The sequence below is a fragment of the Thermochaetoides thermophila genome (genome assembly GCF_000221225.1).
Source record: "Thermochaetoides thermophila DSM 1495 unplaced genomic scaffold scf7180000011816, whole genome shotgun sequence".
Lineage (NCBI taxonomy): Eukaryota > Fungi > Ascomycota > Sordariomycetes > Sordariales > Chaetomiaceae > Thermochaetoides > Thermochaetoides thermophila.
In genome coordinates, this window is record NW_006383032.1 from 1785602 (window position 1) to 1810817 (window position 25216).

General features: G+C 53.4%; 9 protein-coding genes across 9 annotated transcripts; 3 read left to right on the forward strand and 6 right to left on the reverse strand.

Moving 5' to 3' along the window:
* CTHT_0025760 (uncharacterized protein) lies at positions 1–2990 on the forward strand (the record flags this gene model as incomplete). Its single annotated transcript, XM_006692973.1, has 3 exons — positions 1–406; positions 519–2107; positions 2166–2990. The coding sequence occupies 3 exons, from the start codon at positions 1–3 to the stop codon at positions 2988–2990; spliced, it is 2820 nt and encodes a 939-aa protein (XP_006693036.1).
* Positions 2991–4000: 1010 nt separating this feature from the next.
* CTHT_0025770 (4-aminobutyrate aminotransferase-like protein) lies at positions 4001–5574 on the reverse strand (the record flags this gene model as incomplete). The annotated part of the gene is made up of 2 exons (XM_006692974.1): positions 4001–5210; positions 5264–5574. 2 exons carry the CDS (start codon positions 5572–5574, stop codon positions 4001–4003), a joined length of 1521 nt encoding a protein of 506 aa, XP_006693037.1.
* Positions 5575–7887: 2313 nt separating this feature from the next.
* Positions 7888–9124, reverse strand: CTHT_0025780 (centromere-binding protein 1-like protein; the record flags this gene model as incomplete). The annotated part of the gene is made up of 2 exons (XM_006692975.1): positions 7888–8360; positions 8419–9124. The coding sequence occupies 2 exons, from the start codon at positions 9122–9124 to the stop codon at positions 7888–7890; spliced, it is 1179 nt and encodes a 392-aa protein (XP_006693038.1).
* A 2140-nt stretch (positions 9125–11264) lies between these two features.
* On the forward strand, positions 11265–12797 carry CTHT_0025790 (uncharacterized protein; the record flags this gene model as incomplete). The annotated part of the gene is made up of 3 exons (XM_006692976.1): positions 11265–11312; positions 11440–11979; positions 12045–12797. The coding sequence occupies 3 exons, from the start codon at positions 11265–11267 to the stop codon at positions 12795–12797; spliced, it is 1341 nt and encodes a 446-aa protein (XP_006693039.1).
* Positions 12798–13954: 1157 nt separating this feature from the next.
* CTHT_0025800 (ccr4-not transcription complex subunit 7-like protein) lies at positions 13955–15748 on the reverse strand (the record flags this gene model as incomplete). The annotated part of the gene is made up of 2 exons (XM_006692977.1): positions 13955–15112; positions 15200–15748. The coding sequence occupies 2 exons, from the start codon at positions 15746–15748 to the stop codon at positions 13955–13957; spliced, it is 1707 nt and encodes a 568-aa protein (XP_006693040.1).
* Positions 15749–16607: 859 nt separating this feature from the next.
* Positions 16608–17086, forward strand: CTHT_0025810 (uncharacterized protein; the record flags this gene model as incomplete). Its single annotated transcript, XM_006692978.1, has 3 exons — positions 16608–16621; positions 16735–16836; positions 16921–17086. 3 exons carry the CDS (start codon positions 16608–16610, stop codon positions 17084–17086), a joined length of 282 nt encoding a protein of 93 aa, XP_006693041.1.
* An 848-nt stretch (positions 17087–17934) lies between these two features.
* Positions 17935–19209, reverse strand: CTHT_0025820 (uncharacterized protein; the record flags this gene model as incomplete). Its single annotated transcript, XM_006692979.1, has 1 exon — positions 17935–19209. The coding sequence occupies one exon, from the start codon at positions 19207–19209 to the stop codon at positions 17935–17937; it is 1275 nt and encodes a 424-aa protein (XP_006693042.1).
* Positions 19210–21286: 2077 nt separating this feature from the next.
* On the reverse strand, positions 21287–22258 carry CTHT_0025830 (uncharacterized protein; the record flags this gene model as incomplete). The annotated part of the gene is made up of 3 exons (XM_006692980.1): positions 21287–21833; positions 21906–22064; positions 22224–22258. The coding sequence occupies 3 exons, from the start codon at positions 22256–22258 to the stop codon at positions 21287–21289; spliced, it is 741 nt and encodes a 246-aa protein (XP_006693043.1).
* Positions 22259–23623: 1365 nt separating this feature from the next.
* On the reverse strand, positions 23624–24949 carry CTHT_0025840 (uncharacterized protein; the record flags this gene model as incomplete). The annotated part of the gene is made up of 2 exons (XM_006692981.1): positions 23624–24524; positions 24588–24949. 2 exons carry the CDS (start codon positions 24947–24949, stop codon positions 23624–23626), a joined length of 1263 nt encoding a protein of 420 aa, XP_006693044.1.
* Positions 24950–25216: the final 267 nt, after the last annotated feature.

Genomic DNA, 25216 nt, shown 5'->3' on the forward strand with positions numbered 1-25216 from the left:
ATGGAGGCAAGTGACCGTGCTTCAGGACCGACCGCGGGGTCGAAGTCCGAGGAGAGAACAAAACAAAACGGGCCGCGGTCCAAGAAGGAGGATGCGAGTGATTCATCCACTTCAACCGGCTCAAAATCGGCCTCTCGATCTTCTAGTGCCACAACGATGTCCCCCGACGATGCAAAGCCTGCTGATGATAGCGCGTTGGCCCAAGAGAACGGAGTCGCGCCCAAGCCGTCGCGAAAGTCATCAAAACTTCCTCCTCGCAACCCGCCACAGCTATTCAATCACCTGCCAGATGCTACAGAAGAAGCATGTCGCACGTTCCAGGTCATCAGCGACTGCCTTTACGGCTCTCGAAACATGGGGTCATCGGACCATGATGCGTTAGATTGTGATTGTGCTGAGGATTGGCGTAAGTACCAGTGCCACGCTTCACACCCTGCTTTTTTTTTCTCTCTTGCTCCCCATGTCTCTGCGTAATACGTCAGCCCCCTAACGTTTGGGGTTTGCTGCCCCTTCTGCAGGCGACGGCAAGAACCACGCCTGCGGTGAAGACTCGGACTGTATCAATCGTGCGACCAAGATTGAGTGTGTTATTGGCGACTGCAATTGTGGCGAAGGTTGTCAGAACCAGCGCTTCCAGCGCAAGCAGTATGCCAAAGTCTCCGTCATCAAGACTGAGAAGAAGGGCTATGGTCTCCGGGCAGACACTGATCTACAGCCGAACGACTTTATCTACGAGTATGTCGGCGAAGTTATTAACGAGCCGACGTTCCGGAGTCGGATGCTCAAATATGACAAAGAAGGGATCAAGCACTTCTACTTCATGTCGTTGACGAAGAATGAGTTTGTGGATGCAACCAAGAAGGGCAATCTGGGCCGTTTTTGCAATCACTCATGCAACCCCAACTGCTACGTCGACAAATGGGTGGTTGGAGACAAACTGCGGATGGGCATTTTTGCCGCGCGGTACATCAAGGCTGGAGAGGAGCTGGTGTTTAACTACAATGTTGACCGCTATGGTGCCGACCCCCAACCATGCTATTGCGGTGAGCCGAACTGTGTCGGCTTCATTGGTGGCAAGACGCAGACAGAGCGTGCAACCAAATTGCCGCTCGCCACCATCGAGGCGCTTGGCATTGAGGATGGTGACAGCTGGGATACAACTGTCGCCAAAAAGCCCCGGAAGAAGAAGGCGTCCGAGACTGATGAGGAATATGTCAACAGCTTACAGCCGAAGGCCCTTGACGAGGATGGAGTCAACAAGGTCATGGCCACACTCATGCAATGCAAGGAGAAATGGATTGCTGTCAAACTTCTCTCTCGCCTTCAGGCTACTCAAGACGATCACTTGCGCCATAGAGTGGTGCGGATGCACGGCTATCAGATCCTGAAGAGCACGCTCAATGCCTTCAAACACGACAACAACGTGGTTTTGCAGGTTCTAGACATCTTATACAACCTTCCCCGTATCACTAAGAACAAAATCTCCGACTCAAACATCGAGGCAGTTGTGCAGCCTCTTGCCTCATCATCGGATGAGCGTGTGGCCTTCGAAGCCAAGCGGCTGCTTGAGGAATGGGACAAGTTGGAAACAGCTTACCGCATTCCACGCAAGAAGGACGGCCGCGTGGTGTCAGCGATCGCTAATTCATTCGAGGAAGAACGGCGTAGCAATCGCGAGGAGCCCACAAAGCCCGCGGACCCTCTTGCGAACGTGGTGATCCCGACAGGTCCCCGCAGCAACATCCCTCAACGAAATGCCAACTATTACAATGGAGTGAGACCTCGGAAGCCCCCGACCAATTTGCCGGAGGGCTGGTTTGTCACTGTGGATAAGAAGACTGGCAAATACTACTTTTACGATGTCAATGGCAAGGTTCAGTGGCAACGCCCCACTGCCCCTGCTATCACAACCCCCAAGCCATCCGTCAAGGCTCAGCAGGACCAAAAAGCCCTGCAGGACATCATTGATAGCTTAACGAAGGAGCCAACCCCGCGTCAATCAGCAGGTCATACTCCGCAGCGGTCTAGCACTCCTGCAACGGAGCCGAAGAAGGAGAAGTGGCGTTCTCTACCAATCGAGAAGCAGATGAAGATCTATGAGAACACAGTAAGTACTGGGCGTTTTCTTCTCACAGCCGGGCATCGAATATCTGACATAGGGTTAGCTCTTTCCTCACGTCAAGTATGTCATGGACAAGTTCCATGGCAAACTGCCCAGGGAAGACCTTAAGAAGTTCGCGCGCGATGTGAACAAGAAGCTTGTTGCCTCGGATTACAAGCACAATAGAGTCCAGGACCCGACGGTTCCCCTCTCGAGCAAGCAGGCGAAGAAGGTCCGCAAGTATGTCTACGACTTCTTTGACCGCGCACTGCAGAAATACCTCGAGTATCAAAAGAGAAAGGCACAGTACACCTCGAAGGAGGGCATGCAATCTTCCCAGACAGAGCAGAACACCGCGACGCCCACTGGGACTCTGGGCAAGGATGTCGATGAGGTCATGTCCGATGTGGAGGCCCCCAACAGCAGCCCTCAGAGCACCAGCTCGGCCGGACGCAAGCGTAAGCGCGACGACGACCAGGATGGTGATCACGACATGCGCTCCCCTGCAGACGAGGATGCCGCTACCTCATCCGACCCGCCGTCTGTGAAACGTATCAAAGAAGATGACGGCACTGGCAACGATGTCATCCCAAGCCCGCCTCCACCACCTCCTCCCCCGGCTGAAATCCCCATGACTGAGGAAGAGAGGTCTATGCGCGAGCAGGAAGAGGCTCTAATGCGCGAGAACGAGGAGGCCCAACGTTTGGAGGATGAGGCGAAGAGGAAGCAGCTAGAGCTGCAGAACGGGCTCGCAGCTGCCAAGAACGCTGGTATTGAGCTCGGGTCAGCGTCGTTTACCGTGTCTGGTGAGCCGATGGACGTGGATAATGATGGGCCGCCGCCGCAAGAACAGGCACAGCAGCAGAAGCAAGCTGTGATGAGCCATTGAAATAATCTTTTCGTTCTTGAACTTGGACAAGCAGGCCATGGAACAAAGAAACAAAATCTGGGGATGGTTTCACCCAAACTACTTTGCGTTGTTGACTTTAGAGTGAAAACCAAAATTACCTACCTTGAGAGGTGATTAGGAACAAGGACCAAAAGCGGCCAGCTCGGGATGAGGAAGGATCGGATCATAAACAGGCGCTTTTACGTCATTTTACTTTACTATGCTTTATTCTTGATTTTTCTTCCATCTCATATTCGTCACCCTTTTTAACAGGTTTTTTCTCTGATCCGCGGTGCAATAATACTTTGCACAACAACGTACTGGGTGCATATACAGCATTACCACATACATAAGATTTTTTTTGTTTCTCCGTCTACTCCCTCGGGCTTCACAACATGCCCATAGTGACCAACTCGTGTCTACATTACCTATGTGAACAAACGTTGGGGGCAATGTGAGGGAGGAAATGCGAGTCAGCGAGGCGGAGGAGGGAACTGGAATGCCACCACATAATCTCTTACTGGAGCACGACATGGGTATATGGCTGGAGAGCCTTTGTTCGCCCACCTTTTTCTGTTCCATACTTGAACGATACCAATATTTAACATACAGGAGCCGTTCCATGCATGGACCCGGCAACAGGTTTCGCTGATGGCGTGGTTTCTCGACTGGCATGACGATGGTGTTGACGGTGATTCTGCATCGATTCTCCGTACATATCGGCAAAGCCGTACAGCTCGATAGTGACGAGTTAGAACACAAATAGAGCGGCGGTTAGTCTGGTACATTCTGAGGGCGTCACTTCGGCCGGGCTTTTGGATATGTTAAATGTGAAAGCAACGGTATTCATAATTCGGTCAAAAATCACTAAGAATTACTTCTAGCTAACTTAACCTCAAGACAACCCAGCCATATACGCCTCTCAAATATGTCCCTAATTCCATCAAGTAAACCTCATCAATCAATTATCCGACCTTCTGCTCTTGAAAAATCATATACCCCAAGCCCCCTTAGAATGTCTTCGCAACCTTCTCCAACGCCTCCACCAGAATATCAGCATGCTTCTCCTCAAACACTAGCATCGGCCTCAATCGCACAGCCGACTGTCCGCTACCGCCGATATTAATGCCAAACTTCTTCGCCTTAATAAGGAACTCGTCCCGGTTCGGGTGGTCAAACGCAATAAAGGTACCCATGCCTTTGCCGCGGAGGTTCTCGAACTGGCCCGGGAACCTGACCGCGAGATCTTCCAGCTTCTGGAACAAGTAGTCACCGACCTTAGCAGTATGGCGCACAAGGTCGAGCCGCTCAATCTCGTCAATGATAGCGCGGAAGAGCAGGGCCCGCGCCGGGTCTCCCATCCACGTGTTGAACTGGCGGTACGGCTTGTTTGGGCGCAGCTCAGGGTTGCCGAAGTAATAACCCGCGGTCTGAGCCTTCTTGCTGAAAGTGACCATGTCAGGGGGGTGAGGCAAGTCCCAGTGTTCGTGGGCCCAGAAGCGACCCGTGGCGCCAACACCGGTCTGGACTTCGTCTACAATCAGCAGGACGCCGTGCTTGCGAGTGATTTCGCGCAGGCCGCGGAAGAAGGCGGGAGAGGCGTGGTTGTCGCCGCCTTCGGACTGGATCGGCTCGACGATGACGGCAGCTGGGGGGACGTGATAGTGCTGGATGAGGTGCTCAACCTCTTCCAGGGCGGCCTTCTCAGCGGCAGCGTTCTCAGCCGCGAACTGATCGAGCGGATACTTCAGCTTGGGGAAAGTGGCCTGGGGCCAGTCAAAGGCTGGGATGTCGATCTTGTGGATAGGCTTGGATCGGGTAGTTGAAAGAGTGCCGAAAAGACGGCCGTGGAAGGCAGTCCTAAAGCTGAGGATGGAGAGATTTGAGGCACCTGGCGCCTTGTTCTCCATGGCAGACTGCAGCTCCTCTTCAGTGAACTCAACGTTATACCCGCCACGGTCACGTTGGCGGCGCCACATGAAGGCAGCCTTGAAGGCAGTCTCATTTGCGTCGGAGCCAGCCATAGCAGTAAAGACTTGGTTGAGACCTTTCGGGGCAACCTTGAGGATACCGGACTTGAGCACATCAGCCCAGTCGGTAGGTGGGAAGTTGCCCAGGGCAGGGCGGTTGATGATGCCGTTGATCATCTCGTCGCTGCGGGCGGCCTTCAGCAGAGTTGGGTTGTTATAGCCGAGGGGAATGGAAGCAATCTGGGCATAACTGGAAGAAACGTCAATGTTTGTCCATCAACCAAAATCAGTTGGTTTACTTACACATCCAGCAGGACATTGCCGTCAGCATCGGCAATGTAGTTACCAGAGCTCTTAGAATAGTCCGTGAGCATGTTCAAGCTCCGGGTGTCGAAGACCTCGTTGAGCTTATTGATGAGCTCCTGGGACTTGGGACCTGGGATCTCAGTCTTGACTGTTGGACCCTCAGGCTCCCAGTTGTCGTAAAACTTCGACAGGCTCGGAGCTGAAGCGGTGAAGCTGCGGCGAGACTCGCGAGGAAGAGCAACAACCGGCCTTGTCCTCGCGGCCCGCAGGAGGACGTTGCTGCCCCGGAACGCTCTGGCTGTCGACATGGTGAAGTTGATTTGATTAGTAGAGTACGAGTACTCTCCCTGGGTTCTGTTCTTTGCTGGGTGGTCGTGCTCAGACCTTCCCCGTGATTATGAACTGGAGAAGGAGATGAACTAGGTAGGTATGAGCAAACAGTCAAGGTGTGGTGATCATTGCAATTGGTTAGCTTCTATGATTTCAGAATAGCGACCACCACGGTGTTTTGAAGGGAAGAGAAGGAAAACGGAGGAACGTTAACTGCAGCAGGACCACATAGGCAGCGAGACCGCCACAGATGAGGAGCTCCGGGGCCAAAGGGAGATCTACCCCGTTTGCCAAAGGATATCACCGGCTTATGTTTAGTTCAACTGGGCCCGGAATCCGGATCGGCCCTTCCAGGTTCCAACGCCAGGGACCTTTTCGAGCCTTCCAGTGTTAGACTGGATTAAGTGGGATTGGATGCGGGGAAGCTGCAGTGGCCACTGGTGATAGGCCCAAGCAAAAGCCGGGTGTTCCCCATCCTGGATGCAGCGGAGTTGGCCGTCAACGGCTGGCAGACTTTGTTCTCGAAGCTGTCAACCGTCGAGTACTCAGGGAAGCTTTAACAAAGGCTCAACCCAGGTCATGTATCTTGAGGCTCCAGAATACTTCGAAATGGGTTTCGACCATGCTCATTCTGCCCGCATCATGGTTCGGAGTCCCTCCTCCCTACATAGCCAGGTACCTAATACTTATCACGAAGTCACGCCGACTTCTTCATCTCCAATCACCTCGAAGCTGTAACAGCGAGATCGGGGCTCGCGCCATGATCAAGTCGCGTGTTGCGTTTCTTAGCACAGCACCAGTCGGGGGTCACGGCAGCCCTGCCCGTCCCCGCTTCCGCCCCGCTTTTCATGAAACCGTCTGTGGTCCAGCCTCCTCACTTATCGCTGGGGATTGGGCTTGATAACATCTGCCTAGTCCCCAATGAGAGGGACCGAAGGGTTGTGACATTCACCTCGGCCCGCTGCCTCGCCAGCCGACTGGGCCCCTCGCATTGCCCTTCCGCCCGGGCCCCCAATCGCTCTTATACACAATATATCTAAGGGGGCAGCGGAAGGATTGTTTTACAGCAGCTACTGTAGGATTCTGTTCGCGGCAGTGGCCTGATGCTAACGCATCCTCCACCAACTAAAAGATGTCATCTTTCATGTCGCCATGCAGCAGGGCGACAATTTGCCACGGTCTTACACTGCGGGGTAGAAGTCCTCAAGTTAGAGGTTTTGCATCAGGGACAACGCAGTTTTGATAAATAAAGTTGCTATTCCGTATCTACTCCCACACCATAATAATATCGCTTGCGGGTAACTGTCAGTGGGTAGTCCGCCAAAAAAAAAAGGATGAAGATGGACCCTACAGTCCGAGAGATATCGATCGCATATCTCTCTCTCAGGATCCTTTGGCCATAGATATACCCAGAATGACCCGCCAGTACCATATTGCCATAAATGGCTGTTATCAAGTCCAAATGCGGAGCAAAAGTCACTTCTTCAGACAAACCGTGACTAACGCCACCTGACACCCAGTGCTAACCACCGCCCGTGATGCCCAAGCTCCAAGTCGGGGATACTCTGGCTGTAGGTAGACCGTGAATAGTGCTCAGACGCCAACTAGAACCACCCCAACATAGTATAAGGAAATCAGGAACATCAAACAACCATCCTACCCATACAATGCCAAAAGAACAATAGAAGAACATCGTGTGAAAGAGTATGAAAACCCGGGTATATAGTGATTAGGCCCTTGAACTGCAACTCGCTCGCAAGGAAAGCCCGGGTCACCAAGCCTCGAAGGCGAAGATAAAGACGATGCCAAACCTTAAGCCGAAAGAACAACATCGAACACGGATATGCCGGCCGCTGACTTCAACGGCGACATGCATGCCCACCCGACGACGACGACTGCTGTACCATGAACGACGCGAGAGCCGCTGGAATCGACAACAGCAGCGCATAAGACCGAGGGAACCGCAACGAGATTGTCATCCGCATCTTCTCATCACGTGGTATCAAGCGAGACAACCTCTCTAGACGAGGGAGAAGGGTAAAGGTGGTGGGACCGGTAGCAAGAGGCGCGACGGGTGTGGTAGTCTTCACTTGATGCGGGGTCCAGTGAAAATCGCGATGATCCTCCCGATACTGCTGCAGACCAGTCAAGGCCTCTTCCAGCTTGGTTAGCACCGCTTCATCATCGGCCTCCGAAGCCTGAATCTCCGGGATCAAAATGGATGCATGTGGAATAATAATGCTAGCGGGAGACTTGGCAGCAGGGGCTAGCTTAAGGGCACCAGGATGTACCTAACTGCTGGCGACCTGCTCCTCCTTAGGCTGGGAGGGAGCCGGCGCCTGCTGCGTCTGTGCTTGCTGCTGAGGTTGCGAGGTCTGCTGAGACTGCGCTGCGGGCTGAGGCTGCTCCTCCGGCTGCGGTTGGCCTTGCTGTTGACCTTGTGGCTGGCCTTGTTGCTGCTGCTGAGGAGGTAAGCCCAGGCCAGCGCTCTGAGCAAGAGACTTCCAGTGATCGAGCTCCCGGTAGAGGCGCTCACACTCCTGCTTCAGCTTGTCATTCGACTGACTAAGCTCAGCGATAGCCTGCTCAGTAAGCAGCTTCTCAAGGGTCCACTTCTCGATGTTTTGCGCCTCATTTTCCTTCAGCTGCTGGATGAAGGCAACGGCACGTTGCAGAATGGAGCCCTTGTTTTTCTCGCACCCAGGGACAATCTTAGCGAGCTCGTTAATGCCCTCGTTAATTGTCTCGCGACGGCGACGCTCAACTGCCGGCTATGTTAACATGCGAAGCTAGTTGAAGAGAATGGCATCCAGATGACTTACCTTCTTTGTGATTGTCCTTACGCATCTTGTGCCATTCCTCAGAACCAACAGCCGGCTTAGGGTTGGGCGGCTTATATTGGGGATGCGTCTGGGGGTGAGGAGGCGCCTGAGGCTGCTGCTGTTGAACTGGATGCTGTTGCACCCCATTAGCCGGAGCTGGAGCCGCGGGCGCCGGTATCGACGTGGGCTGGGCAACAGGCATAGGCTCCGCAGGCGCTGGCTGATTAATAGAATGGTTGAAGGTGTTCTCCTGGTGAGCTTCCTGAGCCGGCTGGCTTGAGAAGGGCTCGGCAGTAGGCTGCGAGACATGGAGATTGGGGTACATGTTCAGAGCAGCCGCCGCCGTGTTAGTGGCGTTGGTAGCATCGGTGGTCTCGCTATGATCAGCGGCAGTCGCCTGGGCAAGCGCGCTAAAGTCGTCGACGTTGACATGCTCATGAGCAGCCTGTGCAATGCTCACAGTGTTGTCCAAGAAGGACTGGGCGGCCTGTGCCGTTTGAGTAACTTGAGCGGCCTGAGCCTGAGCAACTTGCACGGCTTGATTAGCATCCGACTCAGTGGTTGCCATCGTTGCAGCCGGAGCGCCACGCTTCGAGCGACGAGTGTCCGGCGACGAAGAGTCGCTTGCGCGCTTGCGCTTCTGACCCGGGCTCGTCGCTAGATCCGCGGGCAGCTCTGGATGAGGGACTCCGACCGGAGTAGACATGACTGATTTTCGACTAGTTGGTTTATCTGCTTGTTGATTAGCACAATCAAGCTCCCAAGCGAAAGTTGCAGTCGGTTGTTCCAGGGCTCTAGGAAACAGGTGTGCCCTAGGTCGCCAACCCTCCAACTAATTCGCACAGCAGCCGGCCAGCAGTGAGGGGCGCACCAGCACTCTTGAAGCCGCTGTCAGGCGCTGGTGAGTAAAGAATATGAAGATGGCCAATCTTCAACCGGAATCATCTTATCCCCTCAGTCTTTAGCTGCGAGCCGCTTAGCTACTAAGTAGCCACTGCGCATGGCGCTATGCCTACAGCTGCGAGTGAGCGACGCGCAGCGAAGTCGCGCGTTGACAAGTGATGGCGATAGGTACTTTCTCATCAGCTCAATTACATCGGCGCGCTTCTCACCGCTGGCGTGCAGGCTAGCGATGGGATTTTCATTGAACTTTCACAAGGGGGACTGAAATGGGGTAGCTCCTTACTCTCAATACTAGGGGCAGCCGGGTCTAAGGTCGAGGTCATGTGAAGAACGTGCCCGAAAACGTGACGAGTTGGCGCTGCAGAAGGTCAGCCAGGACCCACGAAGGCGGGGAAACGCGGCGAAATGACGATGCGGGTCGATTTGCAGTGAAAAATCGATTGCTTTGAAAGAGGAAAACGTACTTGTAGCTTGAAACTCGACTTGCGATATACTTTTTCGACAATTGCTGGTGGTTGTCGCTGGTGAGTTGAATGAAGAGCGGAGATCATGTGAGCAGGAAGGCTGGGCCCGCGCCTGAGGTCAATCAATAAGAAGTTGAAGCTGGGGGTGCACGGACCACAACGTTTTGCCGAGCCGATGCCTTCGCCTTTGTCTTTGCCTTGCCTTGCAGCCTGCTGGGTGCCCCACGCGTCAACTGGGTCCCTGCTTTTTGCCTTGCCCACCTTCTGTTGTGCATGCGCAGCCAGTCAGCTGCATCGTCCCGGCCCCGCGTCTTTCATCGGTTGGTCCCATCTTGTGTGTAGTTCCAACATGCGACTCACCTCACTTGGTACGTTGAGGACCTCAAAGTTCAAGCACCGCAACAGGCAATCCGCCGGTGTGTATTATTGAGTCGAACACAAAGGACTGTTTTGTTGTTCGAGTCGCCTTATACGTTGTCTGCGCCCAACAAAGAGAAATTACGAAACTTGGGGCTAACAGAAACGGTGTTGTCTTCGGCTGGACCTTTTATGACTGCGAAGTGCGAACCCCCTCGTTGCGCGGCTGGCCTTCCACCTGCCCACCATCTCAGAATCTCTGATACGCTTTCAGTCAATAGATAAGTCCCGAAGAGGCCACACTTAACGTCGGAGCAAGGCCAGGAGCTTGGAAGTGCGAGCCCTCTGAACTAGTTCCCCCCACCCTTCTGTGAGACAAGCCCGCCACATGATTTGACGTGCTGTTTTGCGCTCACGCGGCTCTTACGGCGACCCGTTTCTACTGGATGTCACGAGGCACTTGCATGCTCTCGAAACAAGCCTGAAGATATACTGGATACGGCGTGTGGCCTGAGGCTGTGTCACCTACTTATCCACATATCAACTTCATGCTTCTGCCACCTCCAATAGGTAGATACGTATCGTAGAACACTTCAGAGCGTCGACTAGGGACTCAGTCCCCCGGGATGCTCGGGGAAGCTCGGCCAACAGCTACGTACCGTTAGACCCTGCAAGCCCGGTGGGCTGGGGCCTAGTGAGCCGCAAGGGCAAGCGAGGCATAACATGGAGGATGGCTTGGGGGAATGGCGACAGCGCTGTGTGTCAGAGCCCCTCGCCCCGCCGTAGGTTAATCCATTGGCTGGCTCCATCGATAACGTTATCGGGAAGCTCTTATCCACCGGTGCTCTGCACCTTGCCTTACGTCGTATAAGACTGGACCACCTCCACGGTTCCGGACTACGTCTGATGCAAGCACGCCAACTCAGAAACTCATGCCGTTGGGCAATGGTTGATTGACTGTGGCCGTTTCCCACACGTGCGGACATAATACTACCAATCGCTCAGACCCCAACGCACGAGCGCTTTTGCCACATTCTCCCATTTTATGGAAGGCTTTTACTGCTGTCTGTTCGATCACCATACAGCCAGTTCCACTTCGTCCTGCTGCGACCTGCTGCAACCATGGCGGACGAAGCTTCTAAGATAAACCACGACAGCCAACTCCTCCTCGTATGTATTGCATATTAATCCCTTCATTCTGTGATGTTTTGGCCTTGTCCTTCGCTCTGTGCCCAGCCAGCTTCTCCTGGGTCACAGCCATGTTGCGGTTAGGCGGAAGTTGTGCTGACGCCTATAGGACCAACAATTCCTGCGTCTACCATATGAACTCCTGCGCAAAAACTTCCGGTCGTTCCACGTAGCCTTTGAGACTCAGTCGACAGAAATCAAGAACACCCTTAAAGATATTGCCCAAAAATCCTTTGATGGAAAGTTGTCGAAGCAACAGGCCGACAAAGAGCTGGCCCAGATCCAGAATAAGCTGTACAATCTGAAACGCAAGTTGGCAACAAGCACACAGGAGGAGGATAGGTACTTTGATCAGATTGCTGCCAGGAGCCGCGAGACCCGTGAGTTCCTGACGTTGAAGACGGTCGATGATGTGAAGTATGAGCCATGGTCACGCCGCCGCCTGAATCGCTACTTGATCGACTACTGCCTGCGCCATGGCCATCTTGATACTGCTGTTGAGATGGCCAAAAATGCCGAGATCAATGAACTCGTTGATATCGATGCCTTTGTGGCGATGGACAAGATCCAACGGTCGCTCAGAGGAGGGAGTGTGCAAGAGGCTCTGACATGGTGCAAGGAGAACAAGAAGGAATTGCGAAAGATGCAGGTATGTAGTCCTACCATACCCCCTTGTTTGACCTTTGGCTTTTGCTTTGTCTGACATGAATCAAGTCCAATCTGGAGTTCATGCTCCGCTGCCAGCAATACATCGAGATGGTCCGCACAGGCAAGAAGATCGAGGCCATCAACCACGCCCGCAAGTATATCATTCCCTTTTCAGACCAATACCGGGAAGAGGTAGAGACTATCTGTGGCCTCTTAGCCCATGGCCCCAACACGACTATCGAGGAATATGCCTCGCAATTTAGCCCGCTGCGCTGGCATCAGCTGGCCGATGCCTTCACAGATGCTTATTTGAAGCTTTTGAACCTCCCCAATGCCCCTCTGCTTCACATTGCACTCTTCACAGGGCTTTCTGCCTTGAAGACGCCTGCCTGCCATGGCGCCGGCAATGCCACCACTGCCTCCCAGTTAAGCGCAGAAGATACGAACATGGACGGAGTCGACGGAGTCAATGGAGTAAACGGCGTTAACGGCACTAATGGCACGAACGGGGTTAACGGTACTGCTACTGGTCGCCACAAGCATCATCATCTCCACGGAACCTCTGCCGTGAGCATGACGCGCGTATGCCCAACTTGCTCAACAGAGCTGAATGAGCTGGCCCGCAACGTGCGCTACGCCCATCACTCCAAGAGCCGTCTCCTAGATCAGGACCTGATTATGCTTCCCAACAATCGCATCTACGGTGTGGAGAGGCTGAGGGAATATGCAGCCAAGAGCGGGCTGGAGGGGAAGTACAAGGACCTGATCACGGGTGAGGTTTTTGAAGAGGCGAAGTGCATGAAAGTTTTCGTCACATGAACCTTCTCTACACCTTTAACCAGCTCCGGTTTCATATTTTTGATGATGATTCTTCATACATCACTACCTACCTAATCCTATTCGAACTTGTCGCTGGATGGATGGGAGGATGGAAAGACTGGGAAACGGCGTTTAACTTTGTGGTTTGGCCTGAATACCATTCTCACATGGTGCATGGCGCAGGTGTTTGTCTGGTGCAAGGTGTATGGTGCATCCGGCGTTTTGGGATGGTTCACTTCAGATTGTCCTTGCCTTTTTTTCGATTTTTAATTCGTGCTTGCGTTCTTGTTGTCTGTTTCCCTTGTGACCTTTTGAGTTCTTCTGATAGGGTAGCAAAGGCGGGGGATCTAGGTGAGGGTGACACAAGATTTCAGCAGGCAAGCAAACTATGATTCTGGGGCCAGGCGGAGGAGTCATTAAGCAGACATTCTGAGCATGACAAACAGACAACTTGAACGAGTTAGCGATGTTGGAAGATATCGAACCGTGAAGACTCTGGTTTAGCTTGAGGAAAGAGTGATGGCCGAGTCTCTCCACTCGAGCATGGTTAGTTAAGACCAACACAATCAAGGGACATACACGATACCTTACCGCCCAATCGTATGAACAGCGGCATTAAGTTTTCACGGGGAGGTATCTAATCGTAGCTCAATCAGTACGTCTGAGTTGTTTTCGTAGTGTTTTGCCTGAAGTAAACTCAAGTGTCGCTCTTTGGTACCACCTCCAGGACGAGGTTATCTCCCCAAGGACTTCAGGGGTAACAGCCAGGATCACGCCATTTAAGATTCAAACATTGGGGAAAACCATGTTTATTCTACGATACCTCAAAGCCTACAAACAACCGCAAAGCATAAACGAGAAAAAATAAACCTAAAACAACACAGCAACAACAACAACAAGCAGGAAGCGAATAGAGAATGAGAACCTTGCTTTGTACCCTTACACAGAGAAACACCCTCCGAGTAGTCACCCATGTCCTAATGGCAACCCCAACCATTTGTAGTAGTAGTAAGTAGTAGTAGTAGTTAGAGATAACCTTGACCTGTCCCTGTGTATGTACGACGGACTACGCCACGACCCTTGTATGTAAACGAACTCCCATTCTATTCTAGCCTTTGCCTGCCCACGTGCGAGAAACGCTCCACTTGGTTAATATTTTACCGGGCGTTCCCGCCGTAAGCAAACTGACCAAAGACGCCGCCGCCTCCGCCGGGTGTCATAGGGCCGGCGCCGCCACCGGTGGTGGTGCTGGCAGCAGAAGCAACAGCGGTTGAGGAATTGTTGCCGTTTGTGGTGACAGCAGGGGTGTTGGAGGAGTTCGCCAGGCCGGAGTTACCAGTGTTGGGGGTGCTAGGGCAGGCGCCGTTCTGGTTCGCGCCGGAGGCGTTATTAGCGTTGCCGTTCGTCTCGGCCTGCTTGTCGGTGTTGTTCGCGTTTGCATTGTTGCTAACGCCAGCATTGCCAGGATTGGTGTTGTTAGGATTGCCCAAGGTCACGCCCGGGTTGATGGACCAATCCGGAATACCCAAGCCCCAGACCTTGCCGAGATGCTCGTCCGAAATCTCGCCGTTAAAGATGCGCTTGCGCAATTCAAAGAAGACGCGACCAGTCAGCAGGCCATCGCTGCCTGCTTGGTGGGCGCTCCCGATGCGCTTGAGTTTGAGGACATCGGCGATATTTTCGAGGCCTGATTTCTGCTCAAACTTCTGCAGGATCTCGGTAGTGCCAGGGTCGGAGGGGGTCAGCATGCCGCTATTATGTAGCTTGATGGCGTGCTTCATGAGGTGCTTAACATCGTAGGTACAGGGAAAGTAAAGTTTCATGAGCTGGTCAAACTCAACCTCGTCACCGGGCAGCTGACGGCAAACGAGCAACTTTGTCAAGTAGCCAAAGTCGTAGCCGCCGTGGAAGCTAATCCAGCGCACATCGTCGAAGCAGACCAACCCCGAAGGGATCAGCAGCGAGGCGAATTCATGTGGGTCTATGCCGTCGCGCTCCAGCAGGGAGAAATCTATGCCTGCCTGCTGGAGGGACTCGATCGAAGTCTGGTTGTACATGTCGTCCTTGAGTGAGAATTTGAAGTTGAACTGCCAGGCATAAGGCAGGGGTCCATTCGCGGCAGCGCGGCGCAGCTCGGGGGGATCGTTCGGCGATGGGCGCGCCGGCGGCTGCTCGCCGTTCTCGTTGAACAGAGCGATGCCGATCTGTATGACCTTCAACATGTCCACGTTGGTCCGCAGACACTGATAGTGGTAATCGCTCTTACCGCGGAAACCACCCATGGGCCTTGACACAACGCCGGGAAACTCGGTGTCCTAGCAACCAAAAAAAATAAGAATTAATCATCAGCCTTCATCCAGCTCTCATTCCTCCCCAAGCACGACTGGCTGGGGGCTGCCTACCATGGCAATGTACGGGTACTTGTCAACCAGCTCTCTCAGGACGGCCATCTCCTCGTGCAGGTTGTGCTTCCACACCTCCCTTATCCTCCCCTTGTTCTGCGCAACGCGAATCGTGTGATCAGCCAGGCTGTGGGCCTGGTGTTGTAGATGCTGGGCGTGTTGGAAGGACTGGGCGGCTTGGGCATGTTGGGCGACGTGCTGTTGTTGGAGCAGTTGCTGCTGCTGCTGCTGTTGTTGTTGTGCTTGCTGAGGCTGTTGCAAACCCGCTGCGTGCGCAAAGCCCATCCTGCCGGCATGGCTCGCCAGGCCGGCGTCGGCGCCAACACCAAAGCCAGCAGTACCGGTGTTGAGCCCCCCCGCCATACCTAGGAGATTGCTGTTAGCCGCGGCATAGGGATTCACCTGGCCGACCTGGGTATTGAGGTAGGCCTGGGCCGCCCCGAGTGGCGGCGGATGAGCTGCCGCATGCTGGGCATGGGCAGGATATTGCTGATGGTAGGGCGAGATGGTGGTGGGCCCAGTAGGAAATCTGTTCAGCGGCGGAGGCATCGCGCTGTAGCCACTGTATCCACGCCCGCGTGGTGGGTGACTATAGTATACGTAACCACGGCCCTGGCCTCGTCGTTTGCTCGATCGCTAATCTATGGTGAACGCTGTTTTCTCAAAGCCGTGCCTGGTTTCGGTCCGGATTGAACCATTCCCGACCCGCGTCGGTCACTTGGTCAAGTGTTAGACCTTTGGTGGGATGGTGCGCGGGCTGCAGAAGACACAATGCGATGAGATTTGGGATATTGGGATTGGGTGTCGTGGTGCAGCACGCTGCGAGTCTTCCCACTGGAAAACACTACCCCAATCGATCTCGTCGGCTAGAATTGATGCTAAAGGTTCTGCGCCATGTGACGCCAGAGAGTCCGCCCAGAAAAGTCGTCGACGATGGTCGTGGAACTTGGGTGTCGGTCGAGGACGAGGTGGTTCGCAGCGATGGCGGGATGTTTGGCTGTGTGTGGATTTGACTTTGGTCCTGCTGCGAGTTGCAGGCTGCGAATGGGGGGTTCTGCCAAATGCCCAGAGCCCCAGACCCACTTGCCAGCACGGTCCATCCACGTGGGCTACACAGTACGTACCTACTATGGGCTAAACGCACGAGGGCGCTGCTGGGTGCACGGACCACCTTAAACCTCCCTCTGGGCACCTGGCAGGCTGGCAGGCCCGGCAGCCAACCCAGGGCGGAGCTCGATCTGCCTGCCAGCCGACTTGGCACCACCACCCCAGGAGCTCGAACCACCTGCGAAACAGCGCTGCTTTACGCCCGCGATAGGTGACGCCCTGCGACCTCCATTCCCTGCCAACAGCTAGCCGGAAGAGCGAAGCAGCCCGGTCCCCAAGCAATTGCCAACGCCACATCAAGATGCAGCCTACAAGGTACGCTCAAACTGCATACTAGTTGCCTCAATTGCAGCTAATTCCCCTCATTTTTTGCCCTATGGACCGAAACCAAAGGCTAACCTCGCCCTTCCCCGCGCTCGCGAATACAGGATCCTCCGCAACAATGGCGAGAAGCCCAACATCACGGGCTTTGACATGCGCGAGTTCCTCCGACACACCAAGACGCCGACCTACGACCCTTGGGAGAGGCAGTATGTCCATTCCCAATGCCAGGTTCACCTTATTTAAGACCAGACCAGAACCGTTTCTAACCCGAGAAACTTCCAAATCTAAAGTGAGGCCTGGCGCTACACTGGCCGTTTCAGCCGCTTCAACCGCTTCAAGGGCGCGCTTCCCGGATTCGGCATTGCTACGGTTGCCTTCACGGCCTACTGCGTGTTTGAGCATTTTTTCCTGAAGGACGACCACCACGGGCACCATGGTGAGAAGGAGCACCATTAAACGGTGAACGGGTGTGCTGAAAGGATGCTATAGTACTGGAAAATCAAAGTTTGAGGAGTTGGCAATTTGGAACAGGGAAGCAGGGGGGAGCTCTCGAGGAAGTTCAAGGGAAGGACTCCGGACGGCCGAGGTAATGCTGCTCCGTCTAGGAGCAGCATAGATGGCAGTTTCAGAGACGAAAAATATGCGGAACCAAGGGCATGGGACAGCGATTTTCCGTTTCTTGGAGCAACATGTCTCCCAGGGGAATGGTGAAAAGTAGGGCGATTGATAGAGATGCCCGTGAGGTTCTGAGCTATTTGCAGGTAGACGGAGCATAGTATACATAGAGGAAAGTGAGGCAAATGCCAGTGTACATTCTAACACATTTGGGTGTCTGTCTGCCTCAAGTGAGACCTGAAAACACGATAGCTGCATGGTGAATAACAACTCTCCACATAGCTATCATCCATTCAAGGGCCTGCTATATGAGACAAAACTAAAGAGAAAGATGCTAGCTTATCGAAGCAAAACTTAATGTTAACAATTAAACATGCTATCCAAGGAGTGCCGGTATATATGTAAAATCCAAAAAAACACCGCCTACGGTGCCTTATTCTGTCCGAGACTCCCATCAGACAGGGCAAATCCTGATAAAAAAACCCATCAAGACCGAGCCACATCCTGACCGACACCACAAGATCCGGGCTACAAAAAAACATTCTATGCCAGTCTAGCTTCCATCTGTCACGATACGAGTAGCTGATAGACTCCTCATCCCAGGACCTCTAAGTAAAATTACATCAACGCTGTATTATTTGAGAGGAACTGTAACTCCTCTTTCCTCAACCCCTTCGCTGTCCCGAAGCTTACTTGGCCAACTGCAAAAGCCCAAGGCCATTAACCACATCTAGAGCTCCCTCAACTGCCACCTCTAACTCACTCACCCGCTGCTTGAGATGCTTGTTCTCATCCCGTAGCAGGCTAACAGTGTCCCAGGCCACACTCGCGTCTTGCCCCTTACAGTTGGGACATCCACTCGACGAGTCGCCCGTGATGCCACGGAAGATTTTCTGGAAAGCACTTAACTGTTGAGGATGTTTCTGCGGTTGCTTCGGTGTGGAGGTAGTTGTCGGGGTGCCAGTTGTACTAGGTGCCTGTTGCCTGGGTTGCGATTGTCCGTTAGAATCGGGAGTGTCGGCTGTACTGGGGGTAGCAGACGGCGCCGGGAGCGGGCTACGGCAACGCGAGAACACGCTTTCGCTTTCGGTAACGCTCTCGTTTTCATCGTCGGAAATATCCTCATCATCAAGGTGATCGCAAGATGCGCCGCTCTTCCAGCTCTTTCTGATGTTCTTGTTCCTCCTTCTCCGACGGTCTTCATCCACTCCCAGATCCTCCATTATCATCGATGCCCTTTCTGAGTGTGATAGTGCTGTCGAAACGGCCTTCTCAGCCGCAGCTCTTGCACGCTTCTCGGCAGCAAGTTCCTCCATGAGTACTTTCAATTTCTGCTCATGCTCCTGTGCTTTGCGCGCCATGTCCTCAAGTTGCAACTTGAGATGGCGCGAGCGCGTCTCTGCTTCCTCGACCTCATCCTGCTGAGCAGATCGTTCTGCCTGAAGATCACGAATAGTGTTCATACGCTCACGATAGGCGGCTTGCATCCTGGTCAGCAAACCAATGGCATTCATATGTAGATTTTTAAATGCTGCCGGCGAGAATGTATCGCGATCTGATGGTGGGCCATTGGGAAAGAGGGCGGCTTCTATGTGGAGGTTGTAGAACTCATCGCTCTCAATATCGACATCAGACTTGGTAGGTGTCATGGTTGTGAAGCGCGAAGATATGGCTGACATGAAGCGAGAGGCTGTGGATATGGAATTTTTGGGAGTTGACAGGTCTGAAACAGGAACACCGGACCCGTTCATACCTCTCCGCGATGCCGTGGGCGTCGAATCCGGGGTTATTCCGTCCTTTTGGCTCCCTTTCGCACCGGCACCGCTGCGGGTCTCGGACTGCAGGGACGAACCCAGTGCATTCGCCGCGCCGGTGGTCCCACTGAACCAGCCGACGAGACCTCCGCTGCGCTGGTTATCCGTCGTTGAATTCCAGTTCCTTCTCCCGTCGCCAGTATAGGGCATCTGCTCAGAGCCTGACCTGGCGTGTGTCTTCTCGATCGGTGATCGCGTCCTGCTCCTGAAAGGCAGCGACAATAGGTTAGGGAACGAGCTTTGTCGGCGATGATTCAAGTTTGAAGATGATAAGGGCCAATCATTCTCCCCATAGCCACTGTGATACTCTGATAGGGGAGCAACAGGAGGCCCTAGAGGGCTAAGACCATGTTGTGGGTAACTCGTCTGAAGTAAATGCTCTGTGGGACTGGCAAGCCGTGAAGATGAAGCGGATGCAGATGAACCGTTTACAGGCTGTGACTGCTGAGCAACGTGCCCATTGCCAGGCCCAGCTGTCGGATCTGAGAATGTTTTCGGAAAAGAATCAGAAATCGGTTGAGATGATGGACGCAGGTTGTGTTGCGGGGAGCAAGTTATGGCAGGGTTGTCGCTTAGCATGACGAGTTAATGTTTCGGCTGGCTCGTGGAGAACCCTGGACCTGATCTCTTCAATCTGATTGACGTTGGTACTGGCCGGTTCTCGTTTCGTTTTAGGCGGGGCTATTTGTGTTCCGGGTGATTGACAAGGGGATTCCAAATGCTGGCCAGCCGCTGCTCGAGATGGGTCGAGCCTAGAAAGGATGCCTACCGATACGCGATTGACAACTTAGCTTATGTCGAATCCAGACCCGCCGTAAAAGAAACCCCTGAACAGGTTGTCCAAAACCGTCAGACGCACGGAGAGGAATGGGAAAGCCCAAAGGATAGCCTTAGATCTCTAGGGGAATGCTGTGAATCTACGGAGAGGCAACAAGTGGGGAGATATGAGTGAGCGCGTGCTGCTGGAATGTAACTGGTAAAAGTGGTGTGGCAGTGGTGTGTCCGTAAAATGAGGACCCTCTGAACGTGAAGGTTGCACTGCGCGGCGAGCTCGCTGCTGCAAGGCGACACGCAGCTGCAGAAAGCTGCACTGCTGCAGAAGGGGGGACGCTATCTCGGTAGGGAGAGTGTAGCCAGGTACGGAATATAATGTGTAGCTTTACAATATGAAGTCAAGAAGGTAGGCTGAATGAGCGCTGCTCCGTTCGCTGTCTTTCACGCAACCCTCGGTTCCAAGGGAGAAGAGGTGAGGATTGCATTGAGGATGATGATGGGAAAAATGACAAGCGGAAGCCCCAAAGACACGAATCGAGCTCCTGTTCGTGCTTCCCGAGAAAGGCAAGCGCCTTCCGAGTTTGGCGTGGGCCCTTGGTTTCTAAGGAGGCTGCTCCACTCAGAAGCTGGCACCGACCACCACAACGGCGCTGCCCGCTACCCGCGCAGGGCTCCCGCCCAGGGGGGCTGAGAGGATAATGGCGATGCTGCTGCGCTGCTGTGATGATCCACACTCCCACTGTCATGATCAAGACAGCCACTCCCCGTTACCACTCAAGCCATTCAAGCCTCGAGGCAGCCCTGTAGTTGACGTCTCCATGCTCCGATCCTGGGCTTAACATGGACACCGGAACGTTCCCGTAGATTCCAATTGGTTCACAAAATGTTTGCACTGCTGTCTGTCTGGGACACAGGCAACGCAACACATGCTGCATGTCTGCTGTTAGTCATTGACCTGCTTCAGGCAATGGGTTTCAGTTGTGAGACACCGATCCCAACGTTCAAAGGCGGCATTGACATCGATCCGGGGGCGGATATTAACTCGGGACAAGAAGTGCCATCGTTTTGTCAGGGTTTCAAAAGAGAAAGCAACCCTGAATGCCACACATGTCCAATGACATATAGAACCCTAACCCTGAACAAAGTTCACAACCTAGAACGTCAACACGATTGAGTGCAATCAGGGACAATGTAGGTAATATTCGACTACTATGTCGACCACCCGTCCCTCACAATCTGCCATATGGCAGAGCTTACCTGTGCTACTACGCCACACTACAAATTGTGCGACCAACAACACGCCGAATTACCCTTCCCCTGGGTATGCAAACAACACAATCCATCGTATCACATCACAGTCACTTTTTTTTTGAATGAGAGTCCCAAAACCCGATCAATTCCAGTGCCCAGATACTCCGCGGAATCCCATCCCAATACACAAGCTCATAACCGCTTAGTAAAAAGACTCGACGATAGTATTTTTCATGCTGGTGTTGATCGCGCCGGGTCCAGCACCCTCGCCCAGCCTGAAGACACTTTCAATGACGCTGAGCTCAGGGGCCGTCGTATCAAGACCCGTCACAGCGAGCCAGTCATTGACAACCATACCACCACCAATGACATTACTACCGCGGTTGACGCTGCCAGCAACGAGGGGGACGCCCAGCAGGGAGCTGAGTTCGTCCTGGTCCTGGATGCTGGTCTTGGGATGGACGAGGCCGCCCTGGTTGGACAGCGCCATGTAGGAGCCGACGAGGACGTGGTCGGCGATCGTTTGCCGGAAGACCTCGACGCCCAGCACGTCGGCGATGATCTCCTCTGTCTCGCGCTCCAGGTCCGGGTGGATTAGTGCTGTGTGGTCGTTGCACACGATCACGTTGCCCAGTGCCGACAGGCGCTCTTCGATGCGCTGAATCCGTATGTCATCGGGAAGACTGTTGCGCAGATGCTGCAGTTCTTGGTCCGTAGTGGTGGTGGGAACAAGGAGGCCTTTGCGGTTGCTGTTGCCGGCGCGGGCTGTCAGCATCTCGGACTCCTCCATGGCAACATCAATTCACCCAGATGCAACGTACCCAGCTGTTAACCGGCCAATGATGCGTGTGCCAGCAATTGTCGTCCTGCAAATGGGAATGACATCCTGAAGTTCGGCCTCGAACACGCTGTAGAAGTTTTCGCTAGCGCCCAGCGCCACCAGGCAGTATGAGTTGGTTAATGTCGCAAAGACACCAACTCTATACGGTAATTAACAAGTCAGCTACTGATCAGTGTCATGGCGTCGCCCGTCTTCCCTGCTGTGCATCGACCGTGTCCGACATGTGGTCGCAAAATCCCATCGGCTGGGGGAAAGCGCATTGGCGGGGCTAAGTTTGCGATGGTGGGGCTTTGCTTACTCGTTGGAGTTTTCGAACTGGGCTCTGACGGCCATAGCTGTAGCAATATCGGATTCTCGATAGGCTCTGTGGTAGTGGTAGAGGTAAAGATGCGGGTGAGGGGTCTCCGTGGTCTCGGGGGTATCGTATGAGCCCTAAAGGGTCTGATGCCGTGAGATTTGCTAGCTTTTTCGATGGTGACGATGGTTCTGGTGGAGGGGAGAAAACGGTGAAATATACTCCTTAGGTAGGTAAATCGCACATGCCGGGGGTCGAGGTGGGGTCTGCCAAGCCATCGGCTTCAACTGCGCCTCAACGGCCAGTCATCCGGCGTCAGGTTGCGGTTGCTGTACCGTAATTACGCGGAGGTAACACTTCTACAGCTCGCAATCGATATCAACTTCTTGGAACACAATAGAACAAAAAAAAGCCCAATGAAAGAAAGCAATGGACAAAATGAAAAATGTATTTCTGAATCGAACCGTTACGTATGTTGTCACGCCATTCACATATTGTTTTGTGATAAGAATCAAAATAGGGGCATAAACACACTAGACCTCATAACTGCTTCTTTCAAAGTCTCAAGCGTTCCGTATACTACCGTAAGGAGATGAGGCCGAGAACTTCAGTCTCCGGTGACTCAACATCGCAAGTGTCAAGTGAAGAGTCAGCCAAGGCGAACTCAACCTAAGGAGAGGCAAAGCCAAGATGCAGTCAATCTCAATCAAACTTGAACTGAGATATGCCCCTTTTTTCATTGGAATCCAATTTCGAAACCAAACTTACGTTGTTGGACACTCGCCCTTGTTACTGGAACTTAGGGTGATTCATGACAAATCATCAGCAATACAGTGTCTTAAAAAGTGTGCACATAAGTTTGTACAACATTAAAACTCAAGGTCCATGGCTGTAATGGTCCAGATAAGTACACTAACCCTGCAAACTACCATACAGAATCTCTGAACCCAGCTCTTCTATAGTTGGTCCGTTAACTGGTTGTGGCCCATGTTTCTTCCCTTCGGTGAGCAGATCCCATGCAAGCCATAATCCCAAATGCCTATCCCTGAGCCTTATTTACTATAAGAAAGTCCAAACAAACAATCAAGTAGAGTTCTCCGATTCGGTTAAAGCTCCTGGTGAGGTAACCATCTACCTGTCAAACCCAAATGACATTATCCCACACACACTAGATGTAGATGCTGTTGGTCCTGTATCGCCCCATACCCATAATTCCAATCATGATGTCCCAATCCCAATGCACTTGTACCATTCTTGCTCAAAGGCAGCAAAGACAACGCCGACACCTCAAAACTCCAAAACCTCATGACAAGAAGCCATTCACCTCCAGAAAGAAATACCATCATGTGCTGAAGCATTTGTACACAGGCGAACTCTGACAGAGGCAGGTCGCTGGAGAGTCACTAAGCCAGTTCAAAAGCAGGAGAGAACCTAGGGCCAGCAAATCCCTTCACAATGACCGCCTGGATGTCGATGTTCTTGCCACAACCATCTCCCTCTGGACACCACATCTTGAGCAGCAAGTAGCGTGCGCTAATTGGAGGGTCGAAGTGGATGGTACAGCGCGACTTGCCCTTCTTGATGAAAAAGTGGGCAAGGGGTGAAAGGAGCTCGCTGTTTCCATTGCTGCGAGCAGAATCCTGGGCGACATCCTGGGTTCCCGAGCCGCCGGTGCTGGGTTGGATTTCACGAGACGATCGTCCGCTGCTTGCAGGACCGTGCGATGATGATGATGCTGCTGCTCTAGAAGCAGAGCCGTGAGAGCCGTAATGGTGATGACGCCCTGAACCAAAGGTGTTTTCTGTAAGGGGGGCCCACATGGGAAAGTGGCGGCCTTCCCAATTAGGGCCCATCCCATCATCGCTACTCTCACTTTCAAATGAGAGCGACCCTATGCGGTTCGGGGTACGGCGCCGAGGAAGGCCCCGGTGGGGTGCATCTTCGTTGCTTTCATCATCGCTCAACTCGGTAGTGACGGTGTGGAGATTATGCGAAATGGTGAACTCCGGAGGAATCTGGGCAAGGCTGTGGTCTCCCTCTTCATCTTCTTCGTCTTCTTCCTCCTCGTCGTCATCTTCGTCGTCATCATCGTCTTCATCTTCATCTTCAGCGCCGTACTCATATGGTCTACGATGTCGGGCGTAGTACCGAGGAATATGGCTGCCGTCTTCTTGCTGTTGGGAGTACAAAGTGCTACCGCTACGACTCTGGACTCGGGCAGGCTGGAACTGGATTTGATACTGGGTTGTGCGAGCGAAGCGTTCATCTGCTTCCAAGGCCACAAACACCATGCCTTCGCGGACACTGGCAAAAGAGTCAGCATCTTGTCTCACACACAGACTCGAAAGGTCGTTGGACCAAACATACGGTGCTGAGAATCTGCTCTTGGGGGCCTTGATAACAAGCTCTTTGACGCTGAACACCGTTCCGCCATGATGCCTCAAGACAATGTTGCAGCGGTTTCCCTTTGTACAGTAGACAGAATCGTCATTCTTGAGGACATTTTCCGGCAGGTGATTGGGATCTTCGTCGTAAATACCGCCATCACAGCTTACGAGCTCCATTGTAAGTGTGCCCGGTTCAACCTGGCCCTGCTTGCCATAGCGAATGGTCTTGAACTCGCCACTGGGCCTATCCGAGTCTAATCTTCGACGCTTGAAGCGACGGGTGTCCTCCAACGGGTCGGGCCCGTGGGGCGGGGGTAGAATGGGAGGGATGCGCGGGGGCATGAGGGGCCCGTTGGTCATATCAAGCAGTGCACGCAATTGAGTGTTGCTGTCGTCCAGGTCGCTAAGGGCCGAACTGAATGCTCTTGCTTCCAGGTGGGAGCGAAACCTATCCGAAGAACCGCGTTCGGCGGGACGATAGCGGGTAGAGCGAAAGAGTGGCCCTGTGGCTAGAGGACTGCCTATGCCAGCCCTTATTATCCTTGAGCCAAGGGAGCGCAACGGCGGGAGAGAAGGTACGGCAGGAGGAACTGCGTCAGTTGGAGAATA